The 25,559-nt window shown below is 37.8% G+C and overlaps 1 protein-coding gene and 1 long non-coding RNA gene across 3 annotated transcripts in view; one reads left to right on the top strand and one right to left on the bottom strand.

The window, feature by feature from the left end:
• The window catches only part of LOC133528126 (hemicentin-1), a 569,794-nt gene that overhangs the window by 10,232 nt on the left and 534,003 nt on the right, over nucleotides 1-25,559 (bottom strand). For both annotated transcript variants that reach the window (XM_061865357.1, XM_061865358.1), the window contains one exon: nucleotides 23,936-24,089. In XM_061865357.1, the coding sequence (XP_061721341.1) occupies nucleotides 23,936-24,089 (154 nt within the window). The remainder of the gene's footprint in view (nucleotides 1-23,935; nucleotides 24,090-25,559) is intronic.
• Nucleotides 14,872-17,281, top strand: LOC133528128 (uncharacterized). The gene is made up of 3 exons (XR_009800952.1): nucleotides 14,872-15,478; nucleotides 15,706-15,793; nucleotides 17,240-17,281. It is a non-coding gene; the product is annotated as an uncharacterized LOC133528128 (long non-coding RNA).

Here is a 25,559-nt window from a genome sequence, read left to right as displayed (position 1 = left end):
ATTATACTCTACTCCTTGTCCGAGACGTTATTACAGTAGTAGCGCTGACAGCCTAGCGCCAAGTCACTGTTTTTAAAGCTAAAATTTAAAAAGAAAAAAATACGCCTCTCGTTTGACAGATGTATGACAATCATTACGTTGTCAGTGAACGCGTCGAGCACTGTGTTCTCTCGTTATTTTGATAAAAATATGGTGTTTTACCTTATTCCTTGTGTAAATAATTTTATATTTGTGGAATATAATGGTTTGCGAAGAAGAATTTGTGAGTTGCTACGGTTGGTTTGGTATGTTTTTGACACCAATAATCGTAATCGGTTACGAATGCTTACAGAAGTTTTGAGTTCGGGTATTCAATTACAAATCATTCTAGGTATGTAAGACATTTATATGTATTTTGACGTTGATTTTATTCGACGTGTTTAAGAGCAATTCCTAGCTGAGCAACTTTTCAAATCTCGAATTTTTGAAGCTATGTTTCTGTCGCGTTGCGGGCGGCGGGAGCTGGAGCTATCTAAGTGTGAGTGCGCGCACACAGACGCGAGACTCGTGCGCTCGCTCATTGCGCGCCGTTACGTCGACATCGTCCGCGAGCCAGACGGAATTTATTCCCTGTAGTTGACTCTGTTCACCCAGCTCAGATCACCCGGGTCAATTAAGTAAACTAAAAATACACTTAGTTCACCTATGATTTTCTTGGGGGTATTAAGTAAACTTTAAGTATATTTGATTCCCCTTTGTTCACCTGAGGTGCACAAAGCTAACAGACAGTAAATTTAATGCACCTGTGACCAATTATGGGTGCATTAAGTATACTTTAATTTACTTTTTGTTTACTATGTTAACAAATTTAATGCATCAGTGACCCATTATGGGATTTTATTATTATTATTATTTAAACTTTATTGCACAAGTACAAGTATAACGTACAATAGGCGGACTTAATGCCTTGAGGCATTCTCTACCAGTCAACCACTGGGCCAAACAGAAATTTGCTAAGGTGGGTGCAGTGTGAAAAAAAATATTCCAAAATTAAATACTAAGTCTAATACTACTAAGCCAGTATACAAACTAATAGGTAATATATATAATACTTTTATAAACTACACAAATTATCATTATAAATACATATACAAATTAATTACATAATATACTATACAATATACATAAATATACTTCTGCATGTGTGCGGGGCAGGGGGGAAGAGGGGGGGGGGGTCCCACTAGACAGTATCTAGCAGGTGCTTGTAGAGAATACGTTTGAAATTCAGCTTGTTTGCGGCTTGTCTAATCGTTAGAGGAAGCGCATTCCAAAGACGGATTGCTTGAACAGCGAAAGAAGACTTTAGGAAACCAGTATGGTGAGGGAGAACAGAGAGTTTAAGAGAACGGGCAGAGCGCAGCTCGCAGCCTGGGCGGGGGGTCATAAAGTTGAAGTTACATTTGAGATATTCTGGAGTGGAGGGCTCGAATAGGATAGAGAAAAGTGAGGAGAGTATTCGAAAGGAACGGCGCTGACGTATGGGAAGCCACTTGAGCTGGCGACGGTAGCTAGATATATGATCAAACTTTCGAATTCCAAAAATGAAGCGTATTCCATTGTTTACGAGTCGATCGAGTTTGTTGAGAGAATTTTGACACATGTTCGTTGTACACACATCAGCATAATCAATGAGCGGGAGGATGAGTGCTTGAACGAGCAATTTCTTTGTGCATACCGGAAGAAAATTTTTGAAACGGTAGAGTGTGCGTAAGGTACAAGTGACCTTCCGGCTCACTTCCGAAAGTTGCCCGTCCCATGAGAGATGCCTGTCAATGACTAAACCGAGGTCCTTCACTTGACTCGAAATAGGTATGACCGAGCCGTCAAAAATGATCGGTGCAACAGAAAGTGCATTCAACTTTAAGAGTTGCCATCGACTACCCAGAATGATGGCCTGGCACTTAGAAGGGTTGACAGAGATGCCAAAAGAACTAGACCAATCACTTATGTGATCCAGATCATCATTGATAGCCTCAATTGCGGAATTGACATCCGCTACCTCGGCTTGGGCGTATAATTGCAGATCGTCTGCATACAGGTGATGGTCGCATTTGAGTCCGTGTGTAATGAAATTAATAAACACCGAAAATAACAATGGAGAGAGAATACCACCTTGCGGTACTCCAGTGTTCAGATCACACCAATCAGACTGACACCTATCTCTACGGACAGCTTGGGAGCGACCGGACAGGTACGATTCAAACCATGCCATTGACTCTGATGAGAACCTGAGATGGGAAAGAGCAGCCAATAGAAGGTCATGGTCAACAACGTTAAAGGCATTCGAGAAGTCAATGAGAACAAGCGCTGTAACTTTCGAGGATTCCATGCCCTGTCTTATGTCCTCAGTGACTTTCAAAAGCGCGGTGGTCGTACTATGCCCCGCCCGAAACCCAGATTGACATGGAGACAACAGACGGTTGGAAAAGATAAATTTTGAAATTTGGTTATGTGCTGCAGCCTCTAGTATCTTGGACATGAATGGAAGAATAGATATAGGCCTGAAGTGACTTAGAGAGCTGGGGTTAGAAATTTTGGGTAGCGGGATAACATAGGCTTTACGCCAAGAAGATGGAAATTGTCCAGTATGAAAAGAGAAATTGATAATATGGGTTATTACAGGAAGAATACTTTCCAGAACGAAGAGAATCATAACGCGACCTATATCATCATGGCCTACCGCTTTGGACTTAATAGAGCTAATGATTTTACGTATATCCTCGGGTGTGATAGGGGCAAAAAGAAAAGGTGTAATGTTAGGAGATGGAAGGGAAGCAATAAGCGAAATAGTTTTAAATTTGATAACAGAGTTTAATGTTGTGGTATTCGAGAAATGGGCATTAAGACTATCTATGGAGAAAGTGGATGGATCGAAACTGTTCGTGGACTTTCCAACACCCAAAGACTTTAAAAACTTCCAAGTGTCCGTAAGAGATGCTGTCAAGATGTTGTCATGAATATATCGGCGTTTTGCAACCCTCACCATCTGGTTACATCGGTTCCGTGCAACCCTGAAGAGACGCCAGTTTTCGTCGCACCGATCACGCTTATATTTACGGAAGGCTCGATCCCTTCTCGTCATCGCCATTCGTACTCCGCTGGTAATCCATGGAGCTGGGGGCCGCCTCAAACGGACGTCGCGCGCCGGCGCATGAGCATCGAACAACTCTAGAAGGACTTTATTGCATGCGAGTACTTTATCTTCTACAGTTTGTGCATCAAAAGTCGGCGCCCAGTTAGCAGAAGCGGCATCCAGCTTTAACTTCTCGATATCCAGACGAGCATAGTTTCGAAGACGTACCACTGTAGGCTTCGGTTTGGGCACTTTGATTTTATAACTGGTGTAAATAAGATCATGGCGCGAAAACCCAGGAGCCAACATCTGCCCCGAATTTATGACATGCTCCGTAGAGGACGTAAGTATCAGATCCAACCAAGTATCAGGCGAGTCCGCGTTGCGGTGAGTAGCGTTGAGAGGTAATATGGAGAAGCCGCTCGCCTGTACAATGGATTTAAGGTTCAGTGACCTGGAGTGGTCCTTCAGAAGGTCGGTATTGAAATCACCCATGATTATGTGGTGTGTGTTCTCCGAGCCTATACTACAAAGAAGACTGTCTAAGGTGGAAAAGTAGTCAATCGTAGGGGGGCAGTAAATTACACCGATTTATGGGATTTATGTGGGTATAAAAAGTACGTTTAGTGTACAATACTGAAATCTACTGTGGTGTACCTACCTAATTAGTAGTAGTAAAACACCTTATTGAACTGAATAATTTATCGTTAAAGAACTGTTTTTTCAAAAAATTTAAGGACTGTAGTTTCGGAGACAAGAAGACTTCAGCACAGAAGTGCCGCGACAGTATTTCACTTGTGAGATAAATTACCAGTCCCTCTCTAATGAATACCGCTTCAAAAATACGGGTAGTCTATTTCGCGGGCGATATCCTGGCGCGCCACTCCTGTTATAGGCCGGAAGGTGGGGGAATGGTTATTTTTTACCCATATCTTAAATAACTTCTAAACTATTTATCTTTAATGTATAAAGAGATTCTCTTAATGAGTCCTTTCATTCAATATTTTAACACGATATTGTTTGCATAACTTTTTTTTTAATTTTTAAGAGTAATTTATATACGTTTCATGGCCGTCTTTGGGTTACAGACTTAGGTACTTCAATATCTGTACCAAATGTTAACTGTAGTTATTAACTGGTTACATAGTTTCGGGACAAATAGGCTACAGCTGGACAGATAGACGTATTTAACCGAGGTACAGAAGCCTAAAAATCGGTCAAATGCCTCTCGGGTGATGGATAGTTTTCGTATCTTCATAAGTGTCGCACGATATCAGAAAGACGGCAGGACCGACCTGGAATAGAACCGTATGTTGTATGCAGATACAGAACAACATGGAAATCCATGAAAGAGGCATATCTTCAGCAGTGGACGCATATATTCTGAGAAGAAGAGAGAATTTTAGCGTCGTAAAAGCCTACAAATCTGTGCTTTTAATTCTTTTGAATCTCTACAAAAAATGTTTTCTACTCAACAATAGATGCCGCTACATGTCATAATTGTACTTAAATATTTACATTTAAGAACGACGTTATTGTGACGTTAATGCCGTCGGTCTTACTCCATCATTTTATTAAAACGTATATAGATAAGTTATAACAAATTGTCTATGCATGAACAAAAATAGAGTTGTCACCTTCTATCAAAAATGACATTTTCAATCATTAGTAAACAATTTGCTAATACAGTCATGATATTTTGAATGTATAAATGAAAAAAATTAAATACCCAACCACGACTTCGTAAACATTGTGCCATTTATATTATAACTATAATAATAATCTTGAAACGCTGTGGCTACGTTCAAGAAGTCTAGCTAAAAATTCCGTCACTCTTCCCATCATCCCTGAGAATGTTGGGCTATATTGAAATTAGTTGATGTAGAACTAGCATGTTGACGCTGACAATAAGAGACCGACTGAGAATATCGTTGAGCGCGGCGTGCCTGTTGTGTTCAAAGGCGTCGTGGCGAGGACCTCGGGTGGTCGATCACGTCGGCGTCGACATCATTACCGCAGTGGCACCGAGTCGCAGGCAGATTGCAAAGCACTAAGTGTGATATTCGAAGAGAGTTTCAGTGTGTACAGACGGAAGAGCGTGTAACCAGACAGCAGATTCTTTGCTGCTAAGCGTCTGGCGTATGCAAAACCTGTGCTGCGTGATATAAATTTCGGAGAGCGGCTGAATTGTGCCATCAATCGCTTTTAACAAGTGTATAATCACGCTATCTTTTACAAATAGAGCAAAATCAATCTTCAGACGAAAAGAAGCGGGAGAAGATGGCGTTAGTGGTGGTTCTTGGGATCAAATCAAACCCACTGGTTTGCTTAGGCTAAGTAATGTAACGTGTACTATGATTTTGTAATCAGTATTGTCCAGGAAAGACTGTGAGTTGAATATCGTTTTTCATTGAAAGCCCTCGTCATACACGATTGAAGGTTCTGATGTACTGTCTCTAGTATTTTGTAGTAGTATATACATATTCATTCTTTTACCATAGAACAGTAACCATGAGCCTCTAAATAGAATGGTTTAACTGTTTAACTGCAAATTCTATTATTTAATAAAATTAAACCTAAAATAAAATATCAAATGTCCGTACTTATTATGTTTGTTTGAGAGGCAAGGCTGAGCAAGTGTTTTTTTATATATACTTTGTTTTACCCACTTACTTGATATAATGCTAGGTCTCGTAAAAGGCATCGACTGATCAGTACGCGTCAGACACTAGTTTGGATTTAAGTTTTTATTGAAACATTCGTCGCCAGTGGTTTGTTTTAAGTCCAGCGGGATTTTGTTATATATGCTTTTCATTTCTCATTCTCTGGAAGTGGGCCGTTGTTCTAAAAAGTGTACAGAAAATGATAAGTTTCTGTTTTAGAGCACTGTACTTTTTAAGTTCATCTTTTTGTACGATAAGCAATTAAAATTTGATTTTAAATGGATTTGTCTCTCTCCATTCCATAAATACCGATATTTTTACCGAAATTGTTAATTGAAAGTACACTACTGAAGTTTATTATTATTATTATTATTTAAACTTTTTTATTTACCTATTATTTTAGTTTATACCTACTTAGCAGTATTTTGTGAAATGCACAAGTCTTTTAATTTCCTGAAATATGAAATGAAAATTAAAGTGTTTAACTCGGGTGAAAAGCACCAATTCAAATGGGTGCCTTTCATCTCTTGGCTAACAATATACTATTTATAAATTGTATATACAGATGTCAATCACAAGGAAAAAACAGCATATGGTTATTTATTTAATCTATTGAATCGTCTATCGTACTGGTGTGGGACGCAACGTGTGTCGACACCTTTCCACAGTCCCACATTGGGGCAGCCCGCAATCAGGCCGGCGCTGCGGTTGACCAGGCCCAGATGCTCAAGCGCCGCAAATACTCGGCCTTACTCAAAGTCTATGAGTTTGCGCGGCGCTCTCGGTTGAGACTTTCGGTCCCTGGTCAGCCGACATGAAAGCATTTATGAGGGCACTGTCGGCGCGGCTTGTCGACACAACAGGGGACCCCAGGACTGGCGCGAACCTCTCTAAACGTATCTTCCTTGCGATACAGAGAGGTAACGCCGCCAGTTTCATGGGGTCCATGCCGCAGGCAGATTTATTGGACGGGGTGTTCTCTTTGTGATTGGGTTTTTTTTATTATTTTGTAGGTAAGTATATTTTTATTTTTCCTTTGTTATTTTCTATACTTAGTTTCAACTTTAGTATTATTAATTTTTTTATTTAGGTTTTACGTTTTTATTGATTACAAAACTCTAGCATCATAGAAATAATATTACGCCATTCAATATTATTTATAAACGCGCTGCAAGGCTAAATTAGCTTTTTCATTTACGCTTTACATCCCCTTCGGCCGCGTATGTAACCGGAGTTTTGTAACCAGTTACCTAAGAAGAAAAAATGATCCTCATAGGATAATGGTATCCAAGTGATATATTTTTTTCCTTTCACGTAACCGAGTTACAACCTAGGAAAACTTCCTAATGATTACGAGTAAGTACTTTATATTCCTCGCAGGTAACTGCTTGAAAGATAGGTATGGTATTATCAACCTCTTTTGATATCATGCACTCAACATTCTTTATATAACTGACGTTTTCATAACACCTAGCACGGTACTGCTACAACCTGAACGCACAAACTGAGACAGAATAGTATAGTACTGTTCTGTCTCAGCTTGTGCTGCCTACTATTCTGCCCCGCTGCTCTGCCCTCGTGTGAAACGGGCATAACTTTGCAACTCAAATATCATGAACTAAGCGTAATACTTTCTGTTGCCCTGGTACTTTTCACTCTTTTCTCACCACGATATTCGTCACTTATTCCAGATGTCTTCAATTACAAAAAAAATAATATGGTATAGGTCCTCGGTAAAGCATGGGTCCGGATGACTCATGGTTTCATAAGAGTATTATTTATTCCTTATTGGATACTAGTTACGAACAATCATACAGGTATCAGTAAAGGTAAAAATCCTATTACTTGGATACCAGTATCCTATGAGGATCATTTTTTATTTTTATGTAACTGGTTAACAAAAACTCCGGTTACATACGCGGCCGAAGGGTTTATTTACATCATAAACAAAAACCTCTTTGACATGCCAAGGTCCCGGGCGCAAGCAAGCTAATGTATACCTAACTTGTAAGTGTCAAGTTTATTTTGACAGTGTCTTATGACAGACGTTTTTAGTTGTCCCTGGCGATATGGGGCTGTGGGCACGACTACAGTCAGAACAAGACAAGTCTGCAACGATTTTGATAGCACACGCAGAGCAAGTGTTATTTTTCTACGCCATAATTTCATAGATGTTTGACGTGCCCCTCCCCCGCTAAAATCAGTAGACTGTAACAGGCTTGTTTTGTACAGAAAATTCAGGCAAGGCGTCTCCAATTGTCAAATCCTCCAAGGTTAAAATCGACAATCTAGTCCAAACATCTTAGAAAGGCGTCATCATAGTCTATGAATAAAGCACTAAAAAATAAAAGTGACATTTGTCATTTTATATCGGGTGTCATTTAAAATCATAAATTTATTTACAGAAAATAATTCTAAAAGAAAATCTACCAAACTAATTTACAATAAAAACCATAAATTCCCAAGATTTGATCAGTGTTCCGTCCTATTGACAAGGTTAGTTGACTTTTATTCTACTAAGATTGCATGCGTTTGCTGCTGTTGACTATAAGTATAGCGGACTAGCAGACCTGCGATAATTATTATTGTATTTCCAACTGACTTTTAAAAGGAGGAGGCTCTCCATCCGGCTGATTTTATTTAACGAGATAACGACAAACCCAAAAAGATAGAGTTATGATTTGAACAGTTTTTGTGTGCATGTCTTTGATGTGTCTAAAGAATAAATTACTCTTGATGAATTGGAGCTGCTCCTAAAAAACATTACACCGTCAATGTTTACTTATAAGTATTATGATGATAGCTTTATAGTCGTTCGTAAGATATTAGCATGCTGGTATAACCTGTAAAGTACTAATAGCAGAATAAGCAACCAATTGCCACCTACCACGTAAAAACACTATACTTATTCTTTACAAATAAATACTGTAGTTAGGTAGATACTTTGTTAATTATATTCCATATCAGATCTGATCATTAGATTTATTTGTTGAAAAAGAGGACCTGTTCTAGTGCTCATTAAGATAGTATAATGATCAACGGAACTCCATAATAAACCAATTTACCTATCCTAGTCATGTTTGGAACAATTGAAATAAGATGCACAAGTATATGTGAGTAATAAATGATTTCAAAGGTATTTTCACTACTCTTAAGTTATTATTATTATGATTGTATCTCCTTGGATTTCACGGGCCTATAAATCCCGGTCTTTTGATAGGCTTGCGTGGGGATATAGATCCAACACGTAGAGGCCTCTTGGAGAGCTTTAATGTCATGTAGAACGCCTGCTGGAACCCGTTCACGGGCGCAACAATAGACACCCATGAACCGGTCGCAACAGGCATTGGGACTATTGTAGTAAAGTGAACAGTATAACGGTCTATGGATTGAAGTTTGGGAGGACAATGAGACTGGGTTATTGCAAAGACATCCGGACACCTGCCATAACAATGTTTCCACTAGTTATCGAGGCAGGCGGTGACTCGCCGCCCACTAGATGGGCCCCTGAAAATGCCGTCGTGAAGACGACCAGGAGCAACACCGGTGTGAGCGGCTCAGGGGTGTAGAGAGGTGTACGCCGCTTTCTACCCAGTGGCTGATAACAGCCACTGTGCCAACTCGCGTCTTATGCAAGTTTTCACTTCCACCCCTGGAGCATTTAGCTCTAACGACTCCTCTCTGGACGGCCAATGAAGGCAAGCCAGAGCTGAGAGTCCTGCGGGTCCCCTTGGGGTCCATTCCGACCGACGAAGACACGCCGGAGACGGAGACCCTGACCGACTCTCGGGAGTACTCGGGTCCGTGGGGTCGTTACTCCCCAACAGCTCGCCACAAGCTGCCCTGCGGTTATTATTATTATTATTATACTTGTTGTATTCCGAGGTTATAAGCATTATTTGTTATAAGTTAACTATAGTCGAGCACGACGTTCTAATATTTAGAATTAATGGTTTCGTAGCCAAAATGGCAATAAAGATCCATCCGTCCGTCCGTCCGCCCGTTCGTCCGTCCGTCCGTCCGTTCGTTCGTCGGCCGTCCGTCCGTCCGTCCGTTCGTTCGTCGGCCGTCCGTCCGTCCGTCCGTTCCCAGCTGTCCGTCCTTTGTCTGTCCGTCCGTCCGTCCGTCCGTCTGTCTGTCTGTTTGTCTATTTGTATGTTAGAGTCATTAGACTAGGAGTGTATATGGGTATAATAATGATAATGACATTTAGGATGTAGGTAGTAAAAACGTATAAGCTACTCTTTTTTACAGAGGCAACCAGGCGTACGGCCCGGCCCGTTCGATAGTTTAGTTTAGTTTATTCATATCACATACTTACAGGTTTCATTTTATTAAATTAGCTTAACCGTTATAAAACGATTGTTTAGATACTTATGCAAAGTAAGTTCCAGAAGAAGAAAATGAAAAATGAATTACTAGTTTTGAATTTTGACAAAGTATGTATTTATATAAGCACCAGGTTTTAGTAATGTTACAGCAAGTCGGCAATCTACGACGGTCGCTTAGCTTACGAGTAGTTGCTGGTGATTCTGCCCACAAAACTGAAAATCCCGGGTTCGATTCCCGATAAGGGCATTTATTAGCATGATGAACACGGATATCTTTATTTGTTTATGTAAGCCCATACAAGCTTTTATTTAACTTGCTCTGTTAGTATGTAAGTTAGTTAGTTAGGGTGGGTCAAATCTTGGAAACTAAAATTGACCCACTTCCCGATTCCCGATTAAGCTGAAGATTTGCATACATAATAACATATAAGTCGGGTGACAATGCAATATTATGGTACCATCGAGCTGATCTGATGACGGATACAGGAGGTGGCCATAGAAACTCTGTGATGAAACAACGGAACTATATTGTGTTTGGGGTTTTTAGAATTATCTCGATGAGTATTTAGTTACCTATGGTAAGAAAAGTACAGTCAGCGACAAAGGTTTGTACCCAAAAAAGATAAAAACTTTTTTTTTTTTGGCAAAAACTTACCTATTTATAAACAGTTTCGTTACTTATATACTGACAGACAACACATACAGCTTAATAAATCGTTGAAGTTAAAACTATGAAATTTAAAACATTACATATATAGTACAAATGGTGTAGAGGTGCCCTAAGGTAGGATTTTCTGAAATTTAACCCTTAAGGGGTAAGAAGGGGCTTAAAGTTATTTAAGTTATCTTTAATTATGTGAGTGTATTTTTCAGTTAAAATATAAGTGATTGTGACTGATAATGTTTTTTATTTTCATAACTGCAAATCTGCTTTCAACTGGCCTGGATATACAAGGAGACAAATCATGAATGGACCAGAGCAACCATGTTGAGCTACCTTCTTATAATAATTAAGAAGTGGAGGGCGATCCTTATTTTAACAGTCGGAAACTTATGCCTGACGAAACCGAGACGTTATATAAAATGTATTTATGGTAAGATATTGTGTATACATAGAAATGTATATTCCCAATTATTTCCAAATCAGTTCTACTGATCTAGTTGCAGTTATATATAAAGCATTTGTGATACACCAGCGATGGTTATTAGATGGTTTTGAGGTGACATTGTTATAATTGTCGATTTTTTTTAAATTTAAATATAACTTTAATTTCGTAACAAGTAAGTCAAAGATATGTAAGCCTATATCTTCTTTAAGTAATTTAAGATCATATGAATTTATCCTCGAAAAGTCTCGATTTTCTCATTATGAAAACGCAACCCACTAAGTGATTAACCTTAATACTTTTTTATTTGTTTTGAAATTCGACCATCATTTGTAATAGTGTCATATGATTAAATAAATTAATAAATTACAAATATACTCATATCCCAAGAAACAGAAAAAAGAATCGCATAATATTGCCGAGTTATGTCTGTGGGTTAGCTTAGAGAAGAACCACTAATTACGAGTACATACTCGTATTACCAATACTCTGTCTATGAAGTAGGCGAGCCTGGCTTCGAATCCTCGTACGGGAATTTAATTGATATGTTTTTTGCAAATACCTTGGTAACCTTTTTGTTACGATGTGAGAACTGTTACCTAAAATTAATGTAAGTACTTTTGTCAAGGTAGAGAACTATAGTACAATGGCTACAAATATACATAAATAGTTGGTACTAAATATGAGTCGTGCGTAACAGAAATAAAATATTTTTTATGTCATATTCCCCTAAAGGTACTAGGAAACTTTAATGTGTAACTCATCATCCCTTAATGTGTGTTTTTTTTTTTGCATTGCTTAGACGAAAAGCTCTTCATTAGTTTGGCTACGGCGGTGATCAGGTATCATCGGAGCGATGTTGTCAAATTGAAACGGAGATAATTTATAATTATATTGGCTTGTTTTTATTTTGTAAGTAGGTGTGTAGTTTTAACCTAAATACTTATTTAAATAATCTTCTGAGTGGTACTGTCAGCATCTATCATAGTGGATAAAACAACGCGCCAAAAGTATCTGCCACCATCGAACACTTTTCCAATATATCTGTACAGTTCGCGTTCAAAAGTATTTTGTCGCAGTTGATTTTTTAGGGTTCCGTACCCAAAGGGTAAAGCGGGACCCTATTACTTAGACTCCGCTGTCCGGCCGTCCGTCCGTCTGTTCGTCCGTCCGTCCGTCTGTCCGTCCGTCCGCCCGTCTGTCCGTCCGTCCGTCCGTCCATCTGTGCGTCCTTCCGTCCGCCCGTCCGTCTGTCCGTCCGTGCGTCTGTCTGTCTGTCCGTCCGTCCGTCTGTCACCAGGCTGTATCTCATGAACCGTGATAGTGAGAAAGTTGAAATTTGCACAGATAATGAATTTCTGTTGCCGCTATAGCAACATATACCTACTAAAAAACAAAATTAAATAAATATTTAAGGGGCCTCCCACACAACAAACATATTTTTTTGCCGTTTTATAGATAATTCTACGGAACCCTTCGTAGAGTCCAACCCGCACTTGGCCGGTTTTTTGTGTATAGAGACGTATCTCTTTAGGTTAAGTTATATGTAAAGCATTTGTGATACACCAGCGATGGTTCTTAGATGGTTGTGAGGTGACATTGTTGTAATTATCACTGTTTTTTTTTTAATTTAAACTTATAGTACTTAGTATTAGCTTCTTAAAGACTGCACATGCGTAGGCATGTATGTCCAATGTGTGTATGAATGTATGTAGAATGATAGCTACTTTTGATGCTGACTATACGTATAAGTAGCGGCTGTAGAGTTCGGAACATTTGACTAGGTATATCTAATAAGTGTAATGTTAAATGTAAATCCCTACTAATATTATAAATGCGATTAGTATCTAACTCTGATTCAAATGAAGTTCAATTCAGGGAGTCCTCGGAGATAGGATGTAGGTTAGTTTTATCCTGAAATCCTGTCTACAGGAGATGAGAAGGGAATATTGGATCGCGTACGCAATACATATTTTTAACTACCTCTTAGCCAATTTGAAACATTGCAAAAAAAACCCCTTCATTATAATAAGTACCTAATTATGTTACTAATAAATAAATACATAAATAAATATTATAGGACATTATTACACAAATTGACTAAGTCCCTCAGTAAGCTCAATAAGGCTTGTGTTGTAGGTACCTAGGCTTGTGTTGTAGGTACTAATTAAGCCTTATTTATATCTATTGATTTTGTATCATAATGTAAAGCGAAGTATTTGCCGTGCACGTAGGTATGTACGAGTATGGAATCATATCGTTAAGTATGTATGTGTGTTCGTATATTAAATGTGACGAAGATGTTGATATTTGTAAGAAGGATCCCTACAAACTACTTTAAACTGAGACGAAGACTAAGCCTAATTTAAGCCTAAGCGACCCTATCTAAGAAGTAGGCGGTCCCAGGTTCGAATCCTGGTAAGAAAATATAAATGTTACAATACTTACAATCCACTTACTGCACCACTTAGCAGAATTGAAACTAAGATAACTGTTTGTAGCCTTTTGGATAGAAACCCTGGCTAAGAAAAAAGCGACTCTGGGTTCGAATCCTTGTTAAAAAACTAATTTATATGTGGAGACTTGAGAGGTTTTTATTGGACGTACTTTCGCCACTCTTAGAAATTAAATAAACTTCGTAAATTTAATCAGTGTGAATAAAAAAGTATACATAATATATACTGAATAGGCATTCTTCGCAAACTGAATAGAATTGACCAGAATAGGTTTTTTTACTGATCATGTAAACTTGACAAAGTTATCTTATTAAACACGTCCATATGTTGCTTATGCATGTATGTATGTAGTTGCGCTTTTGATTTAACTCCCGTCTTCCATTACGATGGTACAAAATACAAACGGTAAGCTTTACATAATATGGATACCCGTTATCAAAATTGTAAATAGCCCCACAAGTGGGTTGGTCTAATAGCATTTTGCGAGTCGCATTCCAAGTTACAGTGGTATATAGGTATACAAGGAAACAATACCAAAGGTATTAGATGTAAAAAATATATATTAGGGCATTACCTTACAACTTCCTAAAGTGGAGATGAGTTTGTTCTTGTCGATCACACGGTCTCAAGTATCATTGTGTAGGTAATCCATTTCCCGCCCAGGAGCCTAAAGTATAATTGAGTGCTAGTCAAAGTTTAGAACTCAGAATTAAAAAAGGTTTCTTTCTCTCGAAAAGGCGTCGCCATTGTTTAATATCTATTTCATTTTGTTTATTTTTTTACGATAATCTACACACTTCTACCATTCTTACTATATATATTATAAATATTATAAATGCGATAATAACTCATATCACTCGTCTTGCTTATGGAAAAAATCCAGAAAGCGTTTCTGCGATTCTTATATAAAAAGGTTTACGGGTCTTACCCATATTTGTACCCATCAAAGTTCCTGCTGGCGTTTTATGGTTTAATTCCTTAGAGGTGAGACGTAACTACGGGCTATTGACTACTGTATGTAACGTCTTACGGTGGAACTCAGACTGGCCTGAACTGGTTGCACAGCTCGTACGCCTGTTCGTTCCATCTGTGGCTAAGGCCCAATTTAATTTCCGACCACGAATTCGTCACCTATTAGCGGTGCCTAAAACGCACTATGTCCCATGGCAAATCACCACTTGTCCGCGCTCTACAATATATCGCGCTCCTCGCATCAGCACCGGAATGTAATGTATTTGCAAGTAGTAGGATGGATATATGTAAAGAATGTATGAAGTTCTGTGAGACGATGGATAAGCGAGAATCTTCTGTTTTTTTATTTGTTTTTCTTTCTTACATTTGTTCTCTTTTTCCTTTCTAGACTGTATCATGTACCTAGTTTGTATACATACTGTCTATTAAAAATTTCACAGTGTATTAGTTTGCTGTAATGCTGTGTAAATTTTTTGAATCAATAAAATAAAAAATAAACTCTGTGTAAAATTTGGTATGGAGATTGTTTCAGAGCCGGGGAAGGACATCAGGATAGTTTCTATGATTCATCATCATTCTACGTCTACGCGTACGAAGTGGAGGGCAGAAACTAGTACTTAAATAAATGCAATATAAATAATATTACTTAATTAAGAGGGTAACATAAATAATAACTAGACTTCGATAGGTACCTAAAACAGTTTTATAATAAATCAGGTTTCGTTGGAGGAAGAGTCCGAATTTTGAGCAACGATGCTATGCGAGAAGTCGCGCAAAACAACGCGAGTTGCGTATCCTGTACTGGAGGCCAAGACCCACGGTGCTGCTGATTTACAAAGTTAGTATATTTTACTCTGCACCCTACCGGCAGATCATTAATAAATTCGAAAGCGAGATAAACAATTGTAATTTACAAGATTCGATAATTAGGGACGCTAGTATTATATCCTAATGGACATCTATCATTTGTAAATATTACTTGTTATATATAATGACCCAAAACTTATATGTACTTGTATGTATATAAACATGATAACTTAAATATATATTGTATAATACTTGCAGTGAAAATTTGTGTAATGATATGCAAACGAAACCAGAGGAATTAAGTGTTCAGCGGAACTGCTCCTGAAAAAAAGATTGCTGTCATAAGGTATGTTTATTAATAAATATGTACATATTGTGGTACCTAATAGGTAATATTACCGTGCTATATCACTCGTTCTCTAATCTCAAAGTCAAATGGACCCCATTCCATGTAGGCAGACATTCATAATAACGTTTATATAAATCAAATGTTTGCGTTCTTAACATTTCATAACATACCAACGAAATTAAAAATTATTATTAAACAGAAACGTTTGCGAACGATCCAGGGGCCGTGAGTTCAAGTCTCACCTAAGGCAGTAATTTTTCTCTTAAGTAACTTTTTAATTTATTAGATACTTTCTTATTAAGTACTTTATTGTGCAACCAGGACTCTTAGCGTCTAAGACGAAGAGGCAATCTTAGAATTCGGTTCAACTATATGTAGTCGTATGGCGCAAACACATACAATATGTATTTTTATTTTATATTTCATTGAAATAAACGTTCCGTTTAATTATATTATGTACTCATAGAGGTAGACATTAATATTACATACAAATAAAAGTTGACCAGCTAAAAATTGGGCCCGAAAATGCGAAAAAGTTATTTTTTTTAATTATAAATCAAGATGACAGAATATCCAAAGGTATGCCACGGTTTTAAGATGATTGTTATAAAATCAAGAAAAACAAATATAATGTGATGTACTTGTGTACATATTGTAATAAATAAATGAACGTGGAGATTTACTGAAAGTCTTTCCCGAGGGCCTCCATGACGACACGTTGTGCCCTCCCATTGCGACCAGGCCCACATATATCGACAACGAGCTATTTTGCCTTGTGGTACGTAATTACTGATATTTAAATGAATTTGGACTTATTGTGTTTTACGCTGTTGAATTTCGGTAAAGGTCAATGTCGGGAAGTCCATCTATAAGAGAAGACAGTCTGACAAGCTCTTTCGTCGCTTTTAACTCCCTTTAATTTTACACTCACTGAAGCGATCAGGTCCAACGAGTAGCAGTCTAAAATGATCGCCGACTGCGTTGAGTTTTGCGCATGCCACAGACTGTATTTTTCAGTTTATAATTTATATTATACTACTTACTATGTCGACTTACTACTGTGACTATTTAATAAAAAAAAACACAAATCAAAATATTTAATAATATGATTTGGTTTGTTCCCAATGTTGTAGGTATTATGACTGTGTGTTACTTTATTTTATGTAGGTACTTATTGTATGTGTTTGTGTACATGGTTGAAAATAAATAATTTGAAATTAAAATATTTAGAGAGCACTAAATTTGAAACGCTTGTTTCATGTATAAAAATAAATTAAGTAGGGTGACTGCTATAGTTATTGGCCACTACATAGGAATTGGCCACTCATAACAATAAGACTTCAATTGGCTTCTTTCTTCCTGATTTGTTAGGAGTGGCCAATAACTATAGCAGTCACCCTAGGTAAGCGTAACCAAAACTAAAACGCACAATTTCTTTTTCAGAGATGCGGGTATCTACTTTCAATATGTGTGACCAGCCTATAAATCGAACCTGAAGCAAACAAGACAATTTACCCTTAAATGTACATATTAGTATAAGTTTGCCTATTTATTATTAATTCTCCATATTGCCTAATAAAACAACTATATTGTGCATTAGAAGACAGTATCATCCGGACATGGTATATCAGAATGTTACGTTCTGTGGATATACTCTGTTCTAATGCACAGACATTTTTATTGTGTGATTAATTCATGGGATCCATAAATTGAGACTATGACGATTGCCCATGGTATGTGTTTAGTAGTAGTAGTAAGAAAAGCATTCCTTTTTACCAATTTGAGAAAGGCCCTTTTTTCTTGTATCGTCCTGATATATATTATGTCAACCTTAAACTTGTATGTAGTATTAAAATCACTTCTAGGGTACTTTTGAGGGTTCAATTCTACTTACTTACATATATGACATGACAATAGGGTTAGTGGAAGAAATAAGATGTAGACGAGTGCATGCTATAATAGCGTAAATTAAGTATCTATAAGTATTACTCATTAAGTATTAGACCTATATAGATGAGCCTTTCAGCTTTTTTTGGATAACATTTGTAACACTTGATGAGGTTATTGTACATTTTTTTCCTTTGCTACTATCTACGCAGGTTGCATTTTTTTGTGATCCAAGCTTGCCTTTTGGAGTGAAATATAATGGCGAAAAGATGAATGTAAATATTGTTGTCCATTGATAACGTTCTCTGCAGATTTTGACGGCGAAATTAATAACACTGTCAATAACTATATACTTATTTTATTATTCATATTTTAAAGGGACTCTTATTATAAAAGTATGATACAAATTTCGGATCGGCAATCCAGAGGTGTGGGTTCGAGTCCCACGATGGCCACAGTTTATCATCACAGTTAATTTATTACATTGTGATTGACATCTGTATATACAATTCATAAAGTATACCATTTTAATATTTGCTGCCCACCTTATTAAATTTTAGAGAAGAAGAAACAATATACGAGAAGTTCTGTACTAAGTGCATAAATACCAACATAATGACAATATTGTGTAATAATTCTATCTATTTTTGTTAAGTACCTACGTTATAATGTATAGTTTTTATTTTATTTATTGATTAATTAGTCACCTTAGGATGTCGTTATAGGTACTTGCTAAGCTATAGGTTTAGCTTGTAAGACTCCAGTAACATCATTATTAAGATGTAACTCGTTTGTAACTACAGGATCTACAATAGCGTCTCATAAGTGTAAAGTATTATTTTCTTTTCCGATATAAGGAGCTCTAAAAGACTTTTTTACGCCTGTTTAGACCCAGAAAACGCAAATAGCAGCTGTTTATTGCGTGTATGGATGTTAAGGTTGTACGATTCACTTTAAGCTGTAACACTAACTTCTCACAAGTAGCATGCATTATAGCGACCAATACAGCTACCTGTGGCTCGGTGAACCTCTTAAACACTTTTATGTCAACTGTACCTGTAGGCTAAGACTACGAGTATGTAGCTATTCTAGAGCTGTTAGCTGTTATGTCTATATTAGGTTCGGCTTTCCGTCGGTCTGTCTGTCTCTCTCTCTCTCTCTCTCTCTCTCTCTCTCTCTCTCTATCTCTCTCTCAGTTACCACTTCACGCTTAAACCGCTTTAGATAAAATTTGTTCTGGAGGTAGTTTGAGGCCCGAGGAAGATAATAGGATAGTTTTTATCAATCATCATCATCATCCCACGCAGACGAAGTCGCAGGTAGAAAATGGTTAACTATAATAATGGACTGGATAACAATGCGTACGGTTACAGATAACTTCTTGGTACGTTTTTGGTGACCGTAAAAAATAACTAGTATTACATTAGCAGCATGCAGAGGCCTTGGAAATTGCACTTAAAATGTAATACTTATATAAGCTTTATATAATGTAAATGGCCTGTGATACGAGTATATCGATCACTTATAGACAGGAAGGAAACTTATCGTAAGGAAATGTGATGCAGTCGGCGAGACAATACAAAGTCGTATAGATAATATAATATATTAATGTAAAAGGCTGAAAGAGAATAGGTAAAGTGATTATGTAATTGATGATTCGACCAAGAAGAAAATGAATGACTGAGATGTCTAGTAACCGAAGTCTGAAAGCGATACTAAGGGCCAGTCGCACCAACCGCAATTAGCGGACTGATTAACGTCACTCACCAGTGACATGAAATTTCCTAAAAAATAAATTTAAGTAGTGAAAGCTTTAACTGTGACAAATGGTCTGTGTACGTGATATATGCAAACGGATGACAAACTGCTATAATAGTACGGGCACGTCTGAAAATATCGATACAAAAAAGTGCCAAAAATATGTGTACACGACTTTATTGCCTATATATTAAGGTGGTGTATATTTCAGACGTACGTTACTGTACGTCCTATTATTAGAGTGGAACCAAGGGCAAGATTTTTAAACTCTTTTTTATTTAGTTTACATAGTAGCGTTACAAAATCGTTTATATAAGGTATAATTATGGTAAAAGGGAATGCAGTATTATATTTCTAAAGTCGTCGTTACTAGTCGTGCCCACAGCGTGGTGGCGCTGGGGGCACGACGAGCGACGACGCCTTTAGGTGTTATTGGCGTTCAAAGGGTTAAAAAAATCAGAATGAAGTGCCTACCGCGAAAATCAAAATTTTGCTATCCGTCTATCACTCTTGCATAAACGAGCGATACAATGGCGGATAGAGAAATTTCGATTTTCGCGGTAGACCTCTATGGTCTACCGTGAAAATCGTTTTTGGTGACCATAAACAACGCATTAATCAACAAAGCCGTAATATTAACCCCCTTAGTACATTAACCTTACGTCTATGGACGGTAGAGAACTCCATACTTACGTCCGAAGTACGTATCGGGTCTACGTTGGTCAATTTAGATATACTAATAGTCGCGTGTCACCATGAGGTATACGGCCGTTTCCGATTAGCGTTTTATACAAGCGTACGTGTACGCGCGCGTAAGCTGGTATAGACTAAATGTAGGTAAAAGTAACGCGCGCGTATGCCCGTAAAAAGCAAATGCAGGGAAATGTAACGCGCGTATAAGCTCGTATCGCTGTAAGGGCCGTATACGCTAGGCTGAAACCGCTCATAACGAAGCGGCCGAAGTGCACAAAAAAATCGAAACATGCACTCTAACGCCTTGACAATAGAGGCATGTTCAGATATTTGTGAGTATCTTGGCCGCTCCGATATATATAATGGCGACTACATATTACCAAAGAGCAAATTTTGTAGCCACAGTAAAGTTACTGCCATCTTTCGACATATGATTAAAACTTTTGGAACGCACGAATAAAAAGTGGCAACATCATACTGAGCATTGGCTAAAGGTTGTGGCGCCATCGCTCGAAACGATACCGCCATGCATTTGGCTTTTGATCTATTAGATTTATTCATTAACAAATTTAACATATATCAGTGAAAGAATAATGATCAAAGTCAAATGGCGTTCTAAAAGTTTTAATCATGTGTCGGAAAATGGCAGTAATTTATCGTGGTTACAAAGTTCTTTTTTACAATCCACCTCTATTTCAAATTCTCTTTGATACCCATACATTAACCCTTTGAATGCTTTATGTCATAAACACAACATCAGTCAAACACCAAAATCCCGGGCGCAAAGGGGGCCAATGTAAACCTTAGGTATTCGAAAGTGTGAAGGTTACTTTGACAGCGTCTGCCAGAACACCTATAGGTGTCCTTGGCGCTGTGGGTACGACAAGTAACGACGATTTTAGGTATTTTTGGCGTTCAGAATGTTAATCTGTACTGCATATCTCGTTTTCGCTCATCCTAACCTATCACCCATCCTGCGTCCATAGACGGTAGAGAAAGGACGAAAATCTCTTATGATAGAACTATTGCAAAAGTAACCAGCTTTCAGCTTTAACCTTTTGAACGCCAACGACCACTAAAGAGGTCATGGCAGACGCTGTCAAAGCAATTTTACTGTTGACAGATAAGGTTTAAATTCGTTTCTCAATAGTTGACATATTGGCGTGTATGCCACATTTTGATGCGAAGGAGAAAGCGTTGAAAAGGTTAACCCTTTACCAGGCTAAGGAATATATATTTCCCACATGCGGCTCTTCAAACATGTGTTCTATTTTCGATGAGTAAGACTGACATTCGATTGTCATTTTTGAACTGTCAGCCTGGTAAAGGGTTAAATAATAGTTCCTAATCTCTCCGGTGGCGCTAGGTAGGCTCATGGATATTACATGAATCATATACGTATAATAATATAGAGATGAAATGGGGAGGGGCAGCAAATAACCCGACCAAATTACGACGAGCCTACCTAGCGCCACTGGAGAGATTATTAGGAACTATAATTTAACCTTTTGTACCTAACCCTTGAAAAAAGTTTACTTTGACAGCGTACGTCATGACACCTATAGTTGCCTTGGCGCTGTGGACTAGATAACGACGCTTTTATTTTATTTTCTTGGCGTTCAAAGGGTTAAAGCTGAAAGCTGGTCACTTTTGAAATAGTTCTGCCATAAGAGATTGTCGTCCTTTCTCTACCGTCCATACTTTAGATTGACCTATGTTAGCCCAATTTGACATTGCAAATGTCAAGCAGAATTAGCTTTATCCGACACGACAGTGTGTACACCAACCATACAAATGGCGACAGCACACGAAAACTGATTGCATTCACACTGCGACAGAGTTAAGCGCCACCATAGCGTTATATTCCTATAAAAATGTGGTGTTTACCTAGTGGCGCTGGCACACTTTGCGAGGGGAAGGACATTATTGTAATATTTATAACACAAACGTTATGATTTTTTTCTATACGTTAAATTTATATACGTTAAATAAAGTATCTGAATGATATATGAATGTTTTATTAACTAAAGAGGTTTTAGTGAGGTATTAGTAAGGAATTATAGGAAGCCCGGCAATCCATCGTAGCTATTAAATTTGTAAAGTCCAGCGGTGGCAGCATGGTTGCATTTTTATCATTTGTCACTATGCCTGTCACTTTCGCACTTACATACCTATTAGAACGTGACAAGCATGGTGACAGGCGATAAAAATGCGACCGTGCTTAGCCCGCTGCTATCACTTTACTATGAGCAATCAGCAATCACCGTACAACGTCATGCTTTACGAGCACATTTTTATATGGTGAAATCTTTATATAAATTTGATCGTTCAACCTTGACGCTGGCAAAATTGTCCCAGAGAGGGACAGAATATAAGCATTACGACGAAATTAAAAACAAGTTTTTACTTTGCCGTCAACATACTCGAAAACGACCTACGTAATTTAGTCGTATTTAACAATGTAACCTCCTTGCTGAGTCCTTTAGATACTTTTTTCGAGCGTGTAAAGTTATCATGTGGAGCCAACATTATTGACAGATATACCTATGGTTAGTTCGGCTACTCGCCACCTTACAGTTTGAGTTCTTCTATCGCATACGAGATGTCACTAGCTAAAGTGGACACAAAGCTTAAACATTTCATTTGGAATTTTTATAAACCTTTCCTCGGTTTGTAAATTACTTATTATTCAGAAACCTTGCAGTCTCACTGATATTTCTGTACAGTATTAAGGAACTATAGACTGGAATCGTTTTTGTGTCTAGTATTACACGTTTTTCTTGCACTTAAAACATTTCAGTAATTTCAGAAACTACTTACTTGCTCATTTTGTGGTACGTGGTACTTAACGCTAGGCCATCAGTGCCCTCTTTGAAATTCCTTCGTTTTGAATATATCAATGAGCATGCTATGGCCGTTTCATTTAAACAATTATACACTGCATTCATTCTCCTGGTAATATTATAAGAGTTATAAGACCCGTTTGGCCTAATCTCATAATTTTTAATCAAATTTTATACATTGCAATAGGATTTAACGGATTATTTTATTCGGAACTCAGTAGTAGAACAAAACAAATTAGTTTTCTACTGCGAAGTCAGAGTCCTTTCCTGTCTTGAATATATTTATTTCAGGTAAACTTACTATATTTAGGAACTAACATAATACTTGACCCTGTTAGGAAAACTAAATCGAAGAAAAAATATACTTGGTGCATCGGCAATTCATCGTGAACATTAAATTTAAGTCGGCTTAATTCATCTGCATTCGGTCATAAATACATCAAATAAACTTTAAAAAAACTTAGTTCACCTGCAGTTGGTCACAAGTACATTAAGTAAACTAATAGTTTACCTAATGCACCTTGGGTGAACAAAGTAAACGAAAAATATGTCACAAATTTGACAATGACGTAAAGGTGAATAAAGTGTATTTTTAGTTTACTTAATTGACCCAGGTGATTTGAGCTGGGTGAACAGAGTCAACTACAGGGTAAAAAGCAATTGTCGCCGTGGAACGTTGTATCTATGATCAAAACAAAACAATTGACGACCGCTCTGGCCTTGTTGGTAGTGCCCTTGCCTTATGAAGCCGATGGTCATATGTTTAAATTCTGGTACAGACAGTTATTAGTTTGATGAGCATAGATGTTCCTGAACGATTTAAGTAGGTATTTGTATATTGTGTATGTATATAGTTGTCTTTGCCAACAGCACAAACCTTCTTGAGCTTACTGTAGGGCTTAGTGAATTTGTGTAAGGATGTCATATATTATTGAATTTAATATTCTTCTTCACTTACCTCAACGGCGCATGTTTCGCCGGTAACCCTCGGTGTCTATTAGCATGTTTCCTATACAGGACCGCCAGCACTCCACACACCGCTGTAGCCAGCAACGCAGACATAGCCGCTATAGAAGCTAAGACTGGTGAGACACCAAGCGTGTTGCTTTCACCTGCACCAAAAATAAATAAAGTTTTTATAGCTTTCCTGGGGGTATTGTCGTCCTTTTTGCCGTGAAAAACGGCGGGTTGCTCGGCTCTGCGTGACGCGTGACATAGGTTGTTGATTTAGGCAAAAAGGAGAAGACCCCCGCTTCAAGTCCTTTCTAGTGCAGAGGCTGTCCATAGCCATTCAACGTGGTAATGCCGCGAGCATTATGAGCACTTATGCAACGGAAGCTACAAGGAACAGGTTTGAGTAGTTCCTCTATGTAATTATTCGTAAGGGTATTTCATGTAAATCTTTTATTTATGCATAGGTTATAAATTGAGGACTAATTATCAATTTTATATGTTACTCCCTAAAAAGAAGAATAAATTATACAAGAAAACAACAAATAAGACAAGAAACTATATTCTCAAAGCTGATATTTTCTACCGTAAGCAGAACTACCGACTTATTATATCAGTCGAGTCCTCTGGAGTTGCAGGCGTACATAGGCTGCGGAGACTGCATGCCATCGGGCGGGCCGTGTGCTTGTTTGCTACCGACATAGTATAAAAATAGCCGCGGTTCTTTTTTCTGCGCTGTAGGTAATTTCAGTATTTTAGCTGATAATCTAAATAAGTTAATAGTTTATTTAGTGTGTTTTACTTTTGATATAAATAATTATATTTCTTGAAAACGTATAAATCATTAAAACAAATAAATTTCCCGGAAACAGACCCAAGTTCAATATTATCTTGCGTGTATTATTTAAGAAAGAAATTTCAAACAGACGTATTTTAGTACAACTGTCTTTCTTAAAGCTTAATTACACGTGCTTAATTTTCCAAATCACTATCAAAGGAGAAATCTAAGAATTCAAAGCAAAACACACCAATCTAAACAACGATTTCCAAATAACTGAAATAACGAATTAAAAAAAAACTAGGTTGACAACTTTAATACCAAACATAAAATTAACAGACACTTCAAAGCATGATTATATAACTAAGAAGATTAGCTTACAGACGAAGCTTAATAACGAGGGTTTTAGCAGAGGTATTATGGAATTTAAACCGCAAACACAATTAATTATTCATTGAAATAGCGTATTTATCACAATATTACGTTATTTCAGTGATATGGCATCACTGAGTGAGTAATTAACATAAATATAACATCACAAAGTCACGTCCTTTACTTAATGCCTTAGCGCTGTCTAGGAACCAACTGCGCAACTTGGTAAGGGTGCTTAATCGGCACTGCGGCCTAAATATGCATATGCACACTATGGGAAAACGTGACATGGGGTGTTGCAGACTCTGTATGGAGGCAGAGGAGACGCCCTTGCACATTCTCGCATGCCCTTGCCTAATGCGCACTCGTGACTCAACCCTGGGCAGACACATATTACGCCCGGAGGAGTTAAGGTCTCTCGAGATCAAAAAGATCCTGCAGCTGTTTGAAGTTGCAGGCTTGGATCGAGAGCTGTAGTTGG

Source organism: Cydia pomonella, chromosome 19 (assembly GCF_033807575.1).
Source record: "Cydia pomonella isolate Wapato2018A chromosome 19, ilCydPomo1, whole genome shotgun sequence".
Classification (NCBI taxonomy): Eukaryota; Metazoa; Arthropoda; class Insecta; order Lepidoptera; family Tortricidae; genus Cydia; species Cydia pomonella.
Note: the sequence above shows the minus strand (reverse complement) of the source record. Positions and strands in the feature narration are given on the sequence as shown.